The sequence below is a fragment of the Girardinichthys multiradiatus genome, chromosome 11 (assembly GCF_021462225.1).
Source record: "Girardinichthys multiradiatus isolate DD_20200921_A chromosome 11, DD_fGirMul_XY1, whole genome shotgun sequence".
Taxonomy (NCBI): domain Eukaryota; kingdom Metazoa; phylum Chordata; class Actinopteri; order Cyprinodontiformes; family Goodeidae; genus Girardinichthys; species Girardinichthys multiradiatus.
Window position 1 is genome coordinate 9,738,086 of NC_061804.1, and position 18,578 is coordinate 9,756,663.

Below are 18,578 nucleotides of genomic sequence, written 5' to 3' on the forward strand. Positions count from 1 at the left end.
CTGCAATCTGGCAGAGACAAAGCTATGAGAGACGGCGATGTACCATGGGTGGCTGCATTAAATTTACACCAGAGTGATGACGACAGTAACATTAAAGGCACCCCAGTTATTATCCCAGAAAACATCAGTGCAGTGCAGAGGGATGATGCTGTCATCTGTGTTGCGATAAATCTCAAAATGAAGGGATGGAAGCCTAACAGTAAAGATAAGAGTCAGATGGATCCAGAGACACGCAGGCTTATAAATGAATGGAAAAGACTGACATTGGACAGGTAGTATTGTACAGACAGACAGGACACAGAAAGCAGCTAGTTTTACCCAGCAAACTGAAGCAAACTGTGTTAAAAACGCTGCACGATGATATGGGGCATGTTGGAGCTGACAAAGTCATCCAGCTTGCCAGAGAAGTTTTATTGGCTCTTTGTGCAAGATGACATTGAAAATTGTCATTCGCCAGTGCACTTGTGTCAAGCAGAAACAACCAAACAAACATCAGAAAGTACCAGTGGGATCAATAACAACTAGTGCCCCTTTTGAGCTCCTTTCTGTGGATTATTCAATTCAATTCAGTTTATTTATATAGCGCCAATTCACAACACATGTCGTCTCAAGGCACTTCACAACAGTCAGGTTCATACATTCCAATTAATCCTAACTATTGAACAGTGCAGTCGGAGTTAGCTTTTTATTCAAATTGGATTGCATTGAGTCAGAGATTTACAGCATTCACTCCTCCTGGATGAGCATGTAGAGACAGTGGACAGTCACTGGCGTTGACTATGCAGCATCCCCTAGATCTGGTGCCGGTAACAATATTTTAGTGTTATTTTCAGCTTATCACTTTGCTGCATCCGTCATTTCCATAGACAGAAGGAGCTGATCCCTTAATCTGATGAAGTATTTCATCCAATCTTTCTTGATAGTGGCCGAGGTTGCTGAAGAACTCTTCCTTGAAGTGGGAGAAAAAGGAATTTCGCCACTGATGTAGGAACATTTCCTTAAAAAATCTAAGTTAACCAGGCACTTCGAAGAGGTTCTGATGCCAGAGGACAGTCATGAATTGTGTAGGTTAATACACCCAACAACCGAACCAAACTTATCCTAGTGAGAAATAAAAATGGCACATATGAAAATTGGTCAGCTAGAAGTCCATGACCTTGTTTAGCTGTTCTGCAGCAAATACAGTGACGTAAACAGTTGAAAAAACGTAACAGATGACAGAGAAAATTGAACGGATTGAAAAATATGACCCAAACAGAATAAAAACGTATCGCTGCTACACCTGGAGAGACTAAATTCTACTTTTCTGAACTCCTACAGAGTCCAAGTACACAACAAAATGTATTTAAGGGCTAAAAAAGAGGATTTTGCAGGATATGTCTCCTTTAACACATGGTGGAAACACATTTTAAAGAATGTCTTCAACCTGACATGTGTATTTAATAAATTATTAATAATTCTAAATTATTATAGATGTTTTTTTTATTAATTGTATTTTTAAAATCATAAAATTAATGAGTCAGAGGTGCAACCGCTTTCTAAAAGAAAACTAATGTGGTTAATAGCCAAGTGTATCAATTAAAAATAAGACTTTCAGTCTTTTTCTCACCACATGGAGCAGAATCCTAAATGGGCAGAGTAAGCTTTTAAAGGAATATTTTTTAATTGCATTTTATAACAAGAGCAGGAAGGCAGAGAAAATAAACGTAAATCAGTTTATGCAAGGAAAAAGTCCAAGCTCGCCTAGACCTTTTATTACGGGAGTTCAGACAGGAAGTTATCTGTGTGCTCTGCTTGAAATTGATGTAGGTCCTCATCTCAAACACAGAGGATGTTGCACTGGGGGGGTGTTTAAATGATGGACGGTAGGATGCTCACTGCACATGCGCTGATCCTATAGGCCTGCTGTAATCCCCTCTGTCAGAAACAGAGGATGCAATATGCTGTAATTAAGGAAAAACATTATCCGTCTAATTACAGTCTTCCTTGTGCTTTACCTCTGTCTGTATGTAACATCTGGGCTCAAACAAACAAAAAACAAACAAACACATATAGGTTTAAATTTGTTTTCTGATGTCAAGTACAAAAACATTTAATTTCCTTTTGGGATTAATAAAGTATCATTGGATTAAATCTGAATAAAAACAATGGCAATCACTATCAGTCTGACCAATACTGCACGATTTACAATTTTAATTTGAAAATCTGAAAAATTATTTTATATTTTTGACCTTACATATTACATGAAACCTTTGAATAACACTAAGCAAAAACAAGTCCTGATGGTTCCTGGCTTCTTCCTTTTCTGAATAAGGGCTTTCTGGGTCACTCAGTGCAAATGAAATAATTATGTATCCATCCTGAAATTCATACACAATTCAAACTCTGAAGACTACAGACAACTCCCTCAACTTCACTGTGTGGATTTTGCTCTAGTATACACTTTTAATTATGTATTGACAAATGTTTCCTTTCTAAATCATGTTTAAAATAATTTACAACAGGTAGAGTCAAGTTGTAGAAGCTTCTGAGCTCAGTTCTGAGTGTCATACTCATGTATGTATTGTGTTTAAATGTTTCAGAAATTTAAACAAAAAATGTCTGTAAACCTGTTTTCACTCTGTCATCGTGGTCTGTTTTGTGTATATTTTCTTTTAATAAAACTATTAAAATTTGTTTAGGATTAAGTCTGTAATTTATAAGTAGAGAAAGTGGAAAAGGTGTTAATATCTTCTAGTGGCTCTGTATATTTGTGTATAAAACATCTAACTATTGACTATCCATATATCTAAAGTTTCTACTGATCTTCAGATTTTGAAAGTTAAACTCAAATTTGGTCAGAAGTGAAAACATCTTAATCACTGGAATAAAACCAATAACTGGTCATTTTCTTCCAAGTTTCTACCTCTCAGAGCTAAAACAGCCAACAAGCTGTACAAATGGTTTCAGGCGCCACCATGTGGTAGGGGTTCCACAACTACAATACCGATGAAGTTGGGATGTTGTTTAAAGCCTAAATAAACAGAACACAGTGATTTGCAAATCCTCTTCAACCTATATGCATTTGAATCCAATACAAAGACAAGAGATTTAATGTTTGAACCGTAACTTGTTTTTTTGTTGTTGCAAATATTCAAATATTCACTGATTTTCAATTAGATGCTTGCAACACATCCTAAAAAAGGCTGGAACAGGGCAGAAAAACACTGGGAAGGTTGAAGAATGCTCATAAAACACCTGTTTGGGACATTCCACAGGTGAACAGGTTTATTTGAGACAGGTGAGTGTCATGATTAGGTATAAAAGAGGCATTCCTGTAAGGCTCAGCCGCTCACAAGCACGGATGAGGCGAGGTTTACCACTTGTGAACACCTGTGCGAGCAAATAGTCCAACAGTTTAAGAACGTTTCTCAACATACAATTGCAAGGATGTCAAAAGATTCAGAGAATCTAAAACTGATCTAATATTCCACATTTCTAGCTGTTTTTGGAAATCATGGACGTCGTGTCCTCCGGGTCAAAGAGGAAAAGGACCATCCGGATTGTTATCAGAGCAAAGTTCAAAAGCCAGCATCTGTGATGGTATGGAGGTGTAAAATAGGACACCCTCAGATTTACCCCAACTTAAAATGGCTAAAATCATACAAACCCCCAAGGTGCACATGATGAGAATATCATTACTCAGCATGAAGGAGGTTTGCCCTGTTTATACCTGTTTGAACACATACTCTGTTACCAGTAAACAAAGCAAATGAAACCTGTATGAAAGCAAATATTTCTAGATCAACTCTGTAATAATTGCATCCTCCATTTTTGTGTATTTGCTCCAAATCCTCAACTTGTCTTACATTTTTTGTTTATTTCCTTAATAATTTCTATTAGAAATTAAGTTTTGTTTATAACCTTGATCAGCGTATTTTGTTAAGACCCGAGCTGAGAGATTAATTTATTTCCTACTCCAGATCTTGTTGCTTCACATTGGATCGCATTTCTTTGTTGATTGTTTTCCCCCAGTTATGTTTTGTCTGATTCTTCTTTTAATGTTCAGCAGGAAAGGATAATTTTGAGATTGCAGTGTGCTTTCTGTAAATCATGGACAACCTAGGGAAGAAATATCAAAAATTAATACACAGTGCAATGATTAGCGTTTCAATTAACTATATTAGAGGAAACGAAAAACCACGGCTCTATGTTTGACAGTCTTACAATTTCCAATGACTTGATGTTTTGATTCACATTTTTTCAAATCAAAGTAATCTACCAGAACAACCTAAAGCAAAATAAGTAGATCTAATTGAAATCGTGTCCCGGGATTTCCAAAAAAGAGAAAAGCAATACAGAATATAACACGTAAGTAAATTTGTCTTTTAAATTCAGGTTTTAATAAGGTATTTTTAAAATTCAAATGACAAATTATGACACTGTATAATTGGACATATGAATATTTAAAATCAATTTTAGCAATACTGTGAAATTCAAGTAAATAAACAACAAAAAACTGAAAAAATACCTTTAAATCTTTCTGTAAAAAAAAAAAATCTGTTTCTGGAAAGGAATAAATTAGGACACCTTCAGATTTACCTTAACTTAAAATGGCTAAAATCACACAAAGCCACATCACATAAGGTGCACATGATGAGAACATCAGTACTCTGCATGAAGGAGGTTTGCCCTGTTTATACCTGTTTTAACACAATGATGAGATCCAAAGAGCTGCATGACACCTTCAGAAAGATGATCATAGCAGCTCAGGAGTCTGGGAAGGTATTTAAAGAGGTCTGAAATTAATTTAAAATTAGCCTTTCCACTGTACAGATACTCTGCAAGTGGAGGACCTTTAGAACAACATGCCCAGGTCTGACCATCATAGCCATCAAGCAGGCCACAAGATGCTAATAGACGTTCCTAAAAGCCCTAACATTTCATCACAGGGACCTACAGCTACCATCATCAAGAAAATGCATGGCTGTACAATCAGAAAGGGACTGCACAAGTTTAACTTCCACTGGAAGGGTGCAAGGAAGAACATTTAGCTCTCCACGAAAAGTAAGAATGAAGTTTGTCAGAGAGAACATGGGCAAAAACCAGGAGTTCTGGAATAATGTTCCTCAAACAGATGAGTGCAAAATGTTATGATTTGAACACCAGAACAGAGAGCGCATTTGGTTCAAACCAAATACAGCTTTTGAGGAAAAAAAAAAAATCGTACCAATTGTGAAGCATGGAGGTGGAAGTATCATGGTTTAGGGATGTTTTATTAGAGCATGACCTGACCAGCTCACCAACATAGTTTTCTCCATGAATTCTTCCAGGTATCAGAGGGAAAATGTGAGACCATCTGTAAAAATTAAGCCGAAGCAGAACTGGACCCTGCAAAATGAGAATGGCCCAAAACATACCAGTAAATCCAGAAAATGAAAGTTCTGGACTGAGTCAAAGCCCAGATTTTGATCCTTTTTAGAAGCTGTGGGGTGATTTGAAACTTGCTGAATATTAAATGAGGTGTCCTAATTTTTTCATGACTGTGCATCATTTCACATATTTTAAAATGATCAAGGAGAGCTAAAATACACATTTTAATTAACACACACAATGCTACAAAATTTAGGATTTCCTCATACATATATGTGCAACAACTGCATCTACTGACCACACTGCATCTTTATGGAGACAGATGGTAGGGATGTTAGAACTTGGCAACTACAGTTCTGACCATCATGAAATCTGCTGGAATGTAGGAACTTTACAGTTAGTGTTCCCACTGTCTGCACCATAGGTCATTAGCACTTTTACTACAGTTTTCCAGAACACTAGTAGCAGCGAAAACCTGAAGGATGCAGTCATGTACGAACCAGAAACATCTGGATACCAAAATTATTCATACCCTTTACATTTTTTCACATTTTAACACGTCACAACCACAAACAATCTATTATATCTGGATTTTATGTGATGGAGCTTCACAAAGTAGTACATAATTGTAACATGTAGAAAAATGATTTAATAAAAAAAATAGAGCAACCAATTCAGGACCCCATATTAGTAAACAGAGTCCAATTTAATCAGAATATAAATGCAGCTGTTCCGTTTCTGGTCTCAGAGGTCTGTTAGAGAACATCAGAGAACAAACAGCTTCACGAAGACCAAGGAACACAACAGACAGGTCAGGGAGAAAGTTGTGGTGAAGATTAAAGCAGGGTTAGGCTCTAGAACAATATCCCAAGCTTTGAACATCTCAAAGAGCTCTGGGAACAGAGCTCTGTTCATCATTTAAACATAGAGAGAGGATGAACTGCAGACCTACCAAGAAATGAACGTCCACCTAAACTAATAAGAGAAGCACCCAGAAGATCATTTTATGATCCTTGGGTGTTTAGCATTTGGTTTTCATTTGCGTTTTGATCATTTACTTTTTGTTTATTTATGTTTGAATGTTTTTGCTGGGCTGCACGGTGGCGTTGTTGGTAGCACTGTTGCCTTACAGCAAGAAGGTCTTGGGTTTGACTCCCCAGCACGGAGGTCTTTCTGCATGGTGTTTGCATGTTCTCCCTGTGCATGTGTGGGTTCTCACCGGGTACTCCGGCTTCCTCCCACAGTCCAAAAAAATTGCCTGTTAGGTTAATTGGTCTCTCTAAGTTGCCCTTAGGTGTGTGTGCTTAGTTGTTTGTGTGTTGCCCTGCAATGGACTGGCGACCTGTCCAGGGTGTACCCTGCCTTCTGCCCATAGACTGCTGGAGATAGACACCAGCGACCCACTATGGAATAAGCGGTATAGAAAATGACTGACTGACTGTTTTCGCCACATACAGTTAATTTCTCTGTGTTCATTATTGCTAGAAAAGTGTTGCCATATGTATTCATTCCTTTAGATTTAGTTTCTTATTTCTTTTGTTCTGTTCTCTATATATTAAAGTTTATTCTCATAGATCAGTGTTAGGGGTTAGGGTTCCCCCTTGGTTTGTAGTTTCCTTTATATCTGTCATAAAGCTGGGATTGTGGCAGGACCAAAGTGCAGAGAAGGATGCCAGGAGATGACAAATGAAAGTAAGTGCAGATTGTAATATTTCCTTACTCACTGAGCCAGGTAGGGAAACCAGGAACTTACAAAACTAAACCAGACCCGAACAGAGAGCCACCAGACGTAGACAGGAACGAGGATCTCTGACAAGGATCCAGCCGGGAACAATGAAAACAAAAAGGCATATATACAAAATAGAACAGCAGGGGGAACCAATGAGAGACGAGACCAGACAATCAGGGAAGACTAGGCACAGGTGTGATAAACGGAGGAAAAACAGAGACCAGACCAGGAAATAAATGAAAACACAGACACATGACGGCATGACAATATCTAGTTAAGTTTCCTCTGTGGTAATTATTCACCTTTCATAAGTCTCCGTGTTTGGTTCTCCTCCACAGCTGTTCCAGATCTCCTGACTGGCTCACCTGCATCCTATGTCATTCTCCACCCTATCTTCGGTATGTAAGCTCTCTGGTTAATTGCTGGTTCCTGTCGTTACTCTGCCCATGCTCCTTCTCCTTGTACAAGTTCTGTAAGTTTTCTGTTTTAATTATTAAACCTTCACCATACTAATCCCAAGTTCCTGACTACATCTCAGTCCTGCTCTCAACATAAAAAACATGACAGGCCCATGGTAACTCTGGAGGAGCTGGAGATATCCACAGCTCAGGCGGGAAAATCTATCAACAGCATTTTAATTGTGCACTCCACAAATCTGATTTTATGTTAGGAGGTCATCCACGAAAGAAAGCCATACAATGTTTTTTGGTCAGATGAGAAGAAATCAAACTCTTTGGCCTACATGGTGGGATAGTTAACACCACACACATTACCCTGAACACACCATCCCCATGGTGACACATAGTGGTGACAGCATCATGCTGTGGAGATGTTTTTTTTCAGCAGCTACAATGGCATGTTTTAGATCAAACTCCAGAACTAAATTGGAAGTTCAAAGTTGAAATTCAATTGAATTTGTGTCTGTGGCAAGACTTATAAATTGGTGTTTACATTTGTTCTGCATCCAGTCAGACTGAGCTTGGGCTATTTTGCAAGGAAGAATGAGAATAAAAGCACTTCCAGGAAGTTGTTAGAGACATACCTTAAAAGACATGCAGCTGTAATTACTTCCACATTACAATTGTTCAATACTTTGTGTTGGTGTGTCACATTAAATCCCAAAACACTAAATGCAATGTTGCAAAATGTTCAAAAGCCCCAACAGTGTGAATACCTTTGCAAGGCGCTGTATAACAGATCTTAGAAAAATGCCTAAATTTCATATTTGAGTTCATGAAGACTCAAAGCTATTTTTGCATGACGGCAGGCCCCAAATTACCAGCTCCTTTGTTTTGCATGATGAACAGTTCATGAAGTTTTAGATGCACTTTGGGAGGGAGCTGGCTGGAGATGCATCTGACAACACAAGGGAATGTGTGTACTTGGGGTACGTTGTGTAGGATGGAGGGTTGTCCAGTTCAGAAGGAGACCCAATACTGTTGCTGGAGGAGTCGTCTATGGAGGGGTCCTACAAAACAAGAGGTTAGGGGTCCAAATCAATTTATCTTTATCATGTTACATTTATTTTAATACAATTTGTATTTTTAAACACTCTCAGATATGAAAGAGAGAGCTACTTTACTTTCACAGTGTATTATTTACAAGCTCAAACAAGACAGCTGAGTTGACAGAAATACAGGAAGCTGAAGATGTTCCCCAACATGGACAGTTAGAAACGGGGATATTAGAGGAACAAGTCAGGTTGGAGACAAAGTTGGAGAGGGAAGGCTGAGATGGTTTGGATGTGAGCACAGGAAGGATGGAGGATTTGCTGGAGAGAGGATGTTGAATGTGAAGCTGCCAGGGAGGCGGAGGAGAAGAATAAAATCAAAGACGAGGACAGGTTGGTGCAAAAGAGAAGGATGCTGGGTGAGATAAATGGAGGCAAATAAAAGGCAAATAGACTCAGATATTGTGCATACAATCTCTGCCTTCCCTGAGGTGCTGTTTGCATGGCAAAATAATAATCTTAACCCCTCTGGTTTATCAGTTCTGACTCAGTCGCAATGATATTGGAGGGCAATATGTGTCGCAAAAATGACAGGAAGTTTATTTGCAAATAAAAAGAACATAAATAGCACAGAAACAGACACTTTGGAGATAATTAATAAAGAATATTAACAGACTTCAGAATAAAAAGCCTGAATGTGTCAATAATAAATTACATTTGGAAGCAAATATAAAAAATATGCACTACCAGTCAAATGTTTGGACACATCTTCCCATATAATGGTTTAAATGATGCAAATTCACATCTAAGGGGCACTTAGGGAAACCAGTTAACATAAACATCATGTTTTGGACTGTGGGAGGAAGCCAGGAGTATCCAGAGAAAACCCACCCATGCAGAAAGGCCCCAGGCTGGGATTCAAACCCAGAACCTTCTTACTACAAGACAAATCTGTCACTGTGCAGCCCTTCAATCTACATTTTATTGCTTTAATTATCTGTATTCTTATAAATTTTACTTTTGATTTTTATTGTTTTTTATTTTATTTTGATTAATTTCAATTCCGTGTATAATTCATAATTGGACAAAATATTAAAGAAATTAGAATGAATTCTATAAAAGATATGACTTCAGGTTTTAATATGTGAATTTTACATGAAACTATTTAATCATCTTTTTAATAAATTAAAGACAATTAAATACATTTGAATAAATTCATACATTTATTTCCAGTTTTAAATGATAATTTCTTTGATTATGACATGCATGAATAATTATTGAATGCTATTTTTATTTATTACATTTTTATTTGATGTTGCATTTGTCTCACAGAAAGATCATTTCACAATAAAAGAACCTGCTTTGTTATTGTTCTAAAGTCTGAAAATCGTAAATAAACACCGTGGTGTGAAGAGTCGTACCTTTTGTTGGAGGACATAAAGGGAAGTTACTGCTTTTATCCCATTATGTTCCCTCATTTTGGGAAGCACATCATCTGTAAAGGAAAACACATCCTACCGTTATGAAGAGGTCCGGTCCATTTCAGCTTCAGGCTCCAGAAGTATTATTTTACCTTTCTGTTTTAGCTGTATGTGATGAGAGTGTCCATAAATCCTGGACTTTCTAGATTTTTGTCTTGACCTGAGATAAAACAAAATATGGCTAAATATGCAATGGTTGTTAATTTGCACTTGGAACCTTTTTAAATGTGATATTGCTGCAGTTGCTGGTTGATTGATTGTTAAATATCAAGGCTTACTTTTTAGAAGGAGTCCAGCATGCACACACTGTTACCAGCATGATGAGGAAGAAGATTCCTCCAGTGGACAGCATGATGTAGACAGAGCTTCTTCCTGGTGTGACACAAATGTTAATGAATAAAACCGTTTATATATGTTAGGCTATTTTACTTAATTTAACCTGAAATCTGAGAGTAAAGCTGCTTTCATTATGCTGCATGCTGTGTGTCTCCTTAGGTGGCCGTGTGGGTCCTGCAATCTGTAATGTGTTACCACCTGAGGATGCACCACTCATGTATGCCTCTGTGATGCTACTAACATGTAAATAACCTGTCAGATTAAACATACAGATTAGCCGATCAGTTATTTTTGAATATACTATGAAGACAATAGATGATGAGTTTTTTACACAGGTTTAACCCAGAGACTAGATGCAGTGAGGTTATGGTGCTCTACGAACGTTTTCACACCTCACTTTTGTCACATTACAAACCTCAAAGCATTTTATTTAGATCTCATGTGACAGACCCACACAGTGTACATAAAAGGGAAATGGGAGGAATTAAATACACAGTTTTAAAAACCCTTTACAAAATAAAAATCTGAAAATGGTGGCTTGCTTTTCTATTTAGAGACACTGAATAAATACCTTCACTGCAGTTACAGTTGCAAGTCTTTAGCGTATTCATCTAACAACTGTGGACATCAATTTTTAAGTATTTCCATATATACTTAATTGGATTTTGGTCCATACTTTGTCAAGTCAAGTCAAGACAAGTTTATTTATATAGCGCTCTATTCTTAGCAGAATAGAGTCTGAAATAGTACAAAAAATCTCAGCAGGGGTAAGCAACACACACATAAGTAAAGATTTATCAAGGGTACGGTGGGATCTTGAGGGTGTGAATATATAATTCTGAGTTTGTTTGCAAGAATTAGACTGTCAACACTGATAGAAGCGTCATTCTCCTTGAGAAGAGAGGTGGAAGTTTTATCAATCGGCCACATAGTCCTATCAGCACACAGCTGGTAGGGGAGTGCTGGGGAAGAGCGTCGTGTTCATATAACATCCAGGAGATATTTTGTCGATAGCCAGTTAGCACAAGTTGCCAAGGCCACATTGGGGCGCCAGATTTAGAAAAACAATAAATGTTGTGGTTCAGGCACTTGTGAATTTCCAACCACCTTAAGAGTTTTACTGGTATGTCTCAATTGCGAATACAAATATACAAATTTCTGGTATTTTCCGCAGATCTGGAGCGTACAACTTCTCCAAGATAACCTCTGAGTCCAACCGCTGCCAGGCTGCGATTCTGTTCAAGAATCGCGTCCAGCTTGTGATTCTGCTCTCTTAACATTTCAGTCTGAGTGTTGATCGCTCTACAGACTCCGTCTAACATCGCAGGAAGCTTTGGAACGCTTTGAACAGCTGCCCACGTTTTACGAATCATTCGATAAGCCAGGTAACCACCAACTCCAAAAAGCAGAAATCCTGTTATCAAAAGTCCAAATATGTAGACATTTTCTTCGTCCTCGACCAACATCGTAGTCAGGAACACAATCTTACACTGCTGCCAAGAATCCATTGTGTTTCCAGAGAAGAACGTCCCGTCTGGACAAGAGGGTCTCCTTTACCCTGTCTTCCCGTTGAAAAAATGTGATCAATTTTGTTGAGAGACCAGCTGACCAAATCCATAATTTACAAGTTTGGAGGATATGCAAAGCGAGGCTCTGAGAAAAATACAGACAAAAAGCAGAAGCAGGGATCAGCAGGGAGAGAAAACTCGTGTGTCTTCCACCGAGAGCATAAGAAATGACTGAGCCATTCTAACATGAATATACTTTGATCTAAACCCTTCTGTTGAAGGGCATGCTGCATGTTTATGGTTGCTGTCCAGCTGGAAAGTGAACCTTCACCTCAGTCCCCAGTCTACTGCAGCCACTATCAGGTTTTCTTCCAGGTCTGTCCTGGATCTTTCTCCATCCATCTTCCTTTCAACTCTGACCAGCTTCTCTGTCCCTACTAAAGAAAAACATCCCCACAGCATGATGCTGCCACCACTTTGTTTCACTATGGAAAGTTGTGTTTACAACAATGTGCAGTGTTTTGCTTTCCATCAAACAGAGCTTTTTGCATGTAGGCCAAAAGGTTTAATTTTGCTCTCATCTGAGCAAAATTATTTTCTTCTCATCACATTTGGAAATACAGTATATAACAGTATATTACACCATTTAAGTGTCAAGATTACTCTTTAAATGTAGGCATTATGTGTTATTTCGATATTTATTTTCTCCCAGTGACATTTCAACAATACTATCCCCACCAAATTGATAATCCAAAAACGGGGAAATGTATGTGATAATCTCTCCAGGAGAGGGCGCTAAAACCTTGTCAAAGCTTGCTATGATCCTCACTTTACAATATTTCATTAACACTTCTAGTTATTTTCCTTCACAAAGTGTGCAATTATTATAAAGGTTGTAGTTCTTAGGATTTTATTAATGAACATCTGCAGAGCTTTCAGTCAATCCAGACCTGGACGTTATAGAAAGGAATAGTGAGGTTTTGGCTTTTGGTATTTTTGACAGTCTTCGGTGAATATCAGTGAGTGTCAATTCATACTTAATAACTATTAGTGTGCAGAAAATCTATACAAATAAATTAAAAATAAAATTTTTTCAATCTTGTTTATTTTAACCTTTTGATATGAGAAATTTTTAAATGAACATTTCCAAAATGTCAACAAATATAAAGCCATCCTTCTTTTCAATCCTAGTCCAAGGCTTTCCATCAATGGGTTTGTCAGTTTCCTGGTCAACGTTTGGAGCAACAGCAACCACAGCCTCCCAGACACAGTTAAGTCTCCCAAGAAATCCCCTAAGAAGGGCCACAAGATGAGATGCAGCTTTACCCTGCATAAGAATAATGCTATTCCTAGCCTTCCTTAAACCTAATCTGTCTCCAAGCACTGAACTCCTGGTGCTTCTGGGCCCTCCAGGTAGGCTCTAGTTCTGGAATATGAGTACTGGAGGAGAATGGGTTTCTGGTAGCTTCACGATTTAGTCTTCTGAATATGTTGATATCTTTGTTTCTCAACAATTTCTTGCAACCATATGGTTATTTGCAGCAAAACATTTGATGGTTCTGTGATCATGCCACAATGTCTTGGGAGGTTTAAGAGTGCTACATTCCTCTGAGAAAGACTTTACATTTTTGAGTTTTGAGACTCAAGTTTTCAGACTCAATTAATCTCTTTGTTGGCAAAATACTCCCTTGTCTAATAATTGTGCAAACACAAGTAAACACAGTAAATCAGGAGCATTTCAGGGTTTTTCATTTATACCATTTGTATCCGTCTAAAAATATTATTCTGCCCAAATCATCATGTGCACCGTGCAAGAGAAGCTCCAGTGTGAGCTGAAACCTGCGCCTCATTACTTACTGTACACGGCCAGTCTGATTGGCAGACTCGTCATGTTGCCCAACGGGTTCTCCACCGAGCAGCTGTAGATGTCCTCATCAGCCATCAACACTCGAGTGATGGTCAGCCACTTCTGATAAGGTGACAACACGAACCTTGTTTCATTGGCCAATGGCTTCCCCCCTTTAAACCACCTGTAGCTGGTCCTGGTTCCGTTGTCATGGGAGCAGTTAAGGATAAAGTTTTCACTGAGCTCCAGCACTGATGATGCCTCCATGTGGATGTACGGCCTGGATATAGGTTCTGGGTAAGGGTGAGAACAAACACACAAACATTCACGCGGGTAATAGATATAAAAAATGGACATAAAGCGAAATGAAATCTGTCATCCTTGTTTACTACAGCATGAGTTGAATAAATAAAAAGGTTATCTGAGTGGATAATGGTTTGGTTTCACAAAACAAGAAAGCTGTAGATGCTTTTTGGTTTCTATAGAATTTCTCTAGAAATGATCTACTCTGTAAGGCAAGCCACACTTGTTTGTAGAGCACCATTCATCCTTCCATTCCTTGTCTATACGCACTTATCTTCAGCAGCCATTGGATAAGAGGTGGGGTCCACTCTAAACAGGTTGACAGTCCATCACAGGGCAACACAAAGCTACACAGAACAAACAACCAAAGACCCACACACTTATCCCCAAGGACAATTTTGAGGGACCTAACCAGTCATGTTTTTGGACAGGGATGTAGCTGGAGTACCCAGAGAGAACCCACGCCTTCATGGGGAGAACATGCAAATTCATCCAGAAAGACCCCACATGGGGATTTAAACCCAAAGTCAGCAGGTACGCAGGTGGTTGGTACTGTTGCAGCAAGGCACCGTCAAGCCCAGGGGTGTCCAAGTTGGTCCTTGAGGAGCCAGGTAATCAGTCATTAAAGGAAATCAGGTGTGTTGAAGCAGAGAAACATCTAAAACATGCAAGACACTGGACCACAAGGACCGACTTTGGACATCCCTGGTCTAACCTGAGCAGCATTCCTGCACAAGGTAATTCAAAGTACTTTAAAGGGAAAATAAGCTAACAAAAGTTAATACAATTACATTAAAGACAAGACATAAATTAACAGTAGAATAAGATTTTAGCAAATAAACTGAAAAAGTAGTCTTTGACCTTCATGGTGGAGCTGAAGAGCACAGAAACCAAATGCTGCCTCCCCTTTCTTAGTTCTGGTTACGCTGGGTGAGCAGGTCTCTTAAGACCTGAGCGGTGTAAATGCTTCAACTTTATTAAGTATTTTGGGCAAAGACCATTCAGTGCCTTATTGACAAATTACAAAATGTTACAAAAGACTGGTGTCATATGTAACATCTTCCTGTGGATCAGGAGTCTGATCCAAACATCTCAGCGAAAAAACATAATTAATGGAGTCCAGTGAGCTCATAAGATTCCCAGCATAGCTTTTCCCTCCTACTTAAAGACCAGAGCCAAAAGCAAAATACCTCAGTAGACCTTCAGAGCCGTTAAATGACTTCAGTCAGGATGCAAACTGTAGATTTTGTATATATTAAGGAATTTCAATCACTCTCAATGTCAACTTTGAAGAAATACACAAATTGAAGAATACACAAATGATCCTACCATCCACAGTGAGTGTGATGCTTCCCTCTCCAGTAAAAATATCATCTGTGATGGAGATCTCCACGTCATAGGTTCCATCATCAGTGAATCTGAGGTTGTGGAGAAGTAGAGTCCCGTTCTCAAACACCAGGACTCGGTCTTGATACTCAGGCCTCAAGGTCCCAATGATGACGGTTCCAACAGACTGGACCACAGTGACTGCCTTTTCCCTCTGAAGCAGCCACCTGATAACTGGCAGATCGGGGCTGAAGCTGCTGTAGCAAACCGACAGAAGCGCCTCCCCTCCGACCGCTCCTCTGATCAGAGCGTTAGGGATGGTCATGTTCACTGTCTGCACCTCACCTGCAGAACAGCATGGAGAAGAGGCTACAGAATTAGATTTTAATTGGACATTAGAAAGATTATTCTAAATGATATTTTAGTATAGTTTAAAAAATGAAATTAGAACAAATAGTTACGAATAATAATTATTACATAAACCCAATACAGCTCCACTTAGGTGACTACTGCAGTCACCAAACAGAGACAGGCACATGTCAATAAATAAGAACGACATTGAAAAGTTTATTTATATGTGTTCAATTAAAAAAATTAAGCTTCTTCTTTATAAGGGTTCATTACCCACAGAGTGATATATGACAGGGGGTCATTTTTATTTCTAATGAAAACTTAAAAGTTTGTCAGTTTGTCATTTTCTCTGGTTCAGGAGTTGTATAAATACAGGACAACACTGTAAGAAAACCTGCAAGAGGCTGCAGAAGAACTGAGACTGGAATATGGTTCATCTTCTAGCAGGACAATGACCTAAACATACAGTGTGGGCTACATCCTTCCACGTCATAACAATTCACTACTTTGTGTTGGTCTGCCATGAAATCCTAATCAAATACATTAAAGTTTTTTTGTTGTATCAGGTAAAAATGGTTACGCGTGAGGTAAGCCTTTACAAGCTCCTACTTTAGCTACAAAACTTCATCTATCTCCACAGCTAAATTTTCAACTGTCTGATTTATAAAATCATTTGATTGTTGTAATAAACCTGAGCAGCTTGAGTTGGAAATGTTAGACTTTCTGTCTTTACAAGCAGAAATCCCCCTGTTATATCCTTTTAAAAAAACCTACACCATGTTAATACAGAGCCTAACAGTTTAATTAAATGTGCTTTGATCACCAGTAAATAAATACAGGTTAAAGCTCTTTCAAAATGCAGTTAATACTTTAACATATGTGATTATTTAATTAGTAGCTAAGTGGAGTTTATTGACATCTAATTGCAAATTTGCAGCCAACTCAATACCTCTGATAGTTCATCCTTCCTTTTCCTACCTACAGTCTTACTGTAGTTACTGTTTCTAATGCAATGGCAAATAACAAGTTTGTACTCTGTGAAACAACAATCTATTGTAATCAGGTAAAGGGGAACAGAGGGTTTGTCAGTAAACAGACTTGACTGGTAGCTTTGTATCTATATGTTCTATATCATCTCTTCCATGTGCAATGTGTGTTACAAAAGTTCAACACAATGATGACACAGAAACATTGACGATTTTTTTAAATGTGCTATATGACCCGACCCCCAGGGTGCCAATCCATGTGGGCGGCACAATCATTCCAAAACGCACTGTTAGCACAATATACAGATATTACTGCACTCTGTCGTTGGCTAATGCTTTAGTTGGGATTTGATTAGCAGATTTTTATTCTATTCAAATTAAAGGAATAGTACACAGTCTTTTTAAGTGTTCTGGATGACATTTGATCATATAGTTCAAAATCTAAAAACAGAAAGAAAGGCTCGACCAGGGCACTATTCTGTACAGAACCATACAGCTGTGTCATCCTGGAGCCGGTTTGTATGACAGAACCTCATTAGTCAGACTTTGGGATGGGCCCACATGGACAACAAAAGTGGGCATTGTTTGTTCAGATTTTCCTCTTGGCAGTCCATGACAAGAGCACTGGGAGCAATCCAGACACCAGGCTAGTGCTGCTCAGTGACCACAATGACTGGACATACAAACACAGCTGTAAACATCTGACAGCACTGATTCTGGTAAAGACTGTGGAGAAGAAAAACATGCACACAGTTGGGTCCAATCCAACATCCCAACAATACATACTGACATTGGGAGGAGTTAAAGTAATTTTACTGGGTGTAGTGGCACTGGACAAGAGGAGAAAAGAGTGGACGCCTGCTGGTATTTTTTATTACGTCAGACCATTGTCATATTCTTAGTGTTTTAGCAAAAAGCCTGCAAACTTAAAATTTAACAAAATAAAAAACTGAGTAAATGTCGTTCAATTTTTATCTTTTCTACCTCTCCACCCTCCATCATAAAACTCTTTCTGTAGCTGCTGCTTTGGCTAAAGATGTGAAGGTAAATATGTGCTGGTTCTGGTATCATGAAAAAAACAATAGAAATATGCATTTTAATATTTTACTATTACCTTTTGGCAACATATTATGGTTCAGCTGTGCGTCAAACGTTACGCTAAAGTAATTAAGCTTTGAAAATATCACTTACCCAAGAATAAGAAGCCAAAAAATACAAGTGAAAAAATGAGGTAAATCTTTTTGCCTTTGGAAGGAACATCCTTCTCTGCTGGCATCTTGAGGAAAAAGCTTTGTTTTTCTCACAGACTGCCAGCATGATTTCGGACTCTGGGCAGGACGGAGGACACAGTGGTTCATTCAGGCCACGCTGGAACAGAGTACAACTTGTTCTCAAAAGCCACTGTATGAACAGAACAAAAGTGTGTATGTAATTGTGCATCTCTGTCTTCAGAGTTCAGTTGGTCTTGTAACATGAAAACAAAACTGCTTTTATTTCATATAGACTGAATTTGACTGCACTGCAGGATCCAACTGGAAGCATATTTTTGAAATTGAATCAGTCTGTTTGATTGGACAGATTTGATTGTAAACAGTTGCATTGTAAGCCCAACAGCACAGCCCAACATCAATAACAAAAAATAAATCTCTGTTTTTGATGGAAATATAATTTCTGAATGACAAATACATCCGTGGGATGTATGCTGCTGATTATGTATAATTCAATTATTAGCTTGTCAAACTGAACTGCATGTTTGGCACAGCTTTAGGAGTTGTTAGGAGTTATACATTGGAGAAGGCTTTTGGAGGATACACATTGACTCAAACAGTTTAAAAATGCTTATTTATGGTTGTTGTTTTTGTGTAGTATGTGTTGTCATGAGCCCACACTGCGAGTTTTAAAGTCCAGGT

The 18,578-nt window shown here is 38.4% G+C and overlaps 1 protein-coding gene across 1 annotated transcript; it reads right to left on the reverse strand.

The window, feature by feature from the left end:
- Positions 1-8,108: 8,108 nt before the first annotated feature.
- LOC124876594 (hepatocyte cell adhesion molecule-like) lies at positions 8,109-18,133 on the reverse strand. The gene is made up of 7 exons (XM_047379511.1): positions 17,860-18,133; positions 15,335-15,676; positions 13,714-13,995; positions 10,291-10,384; positions 10,105-10,172; positions 9,953-10,026; positions 8,109-8,549 (listed from the first exon to the last, which is right to left on the reverse strand). The coding sequence occupies exons 1-7, from the start codon at positions 17,942-17,944 to the stop codon at positions 8,400-8,402; spliced, it is 1,095 nt and encodes a 364-aa protein (XP_047235467.1). The 5' UTR covers positions 17,945-18,133; the 3' UTR covers positions 8,109-8,399.
- Between the last annotated feature and the right edge of the window lie 445 nt (positions 18,134-18,578).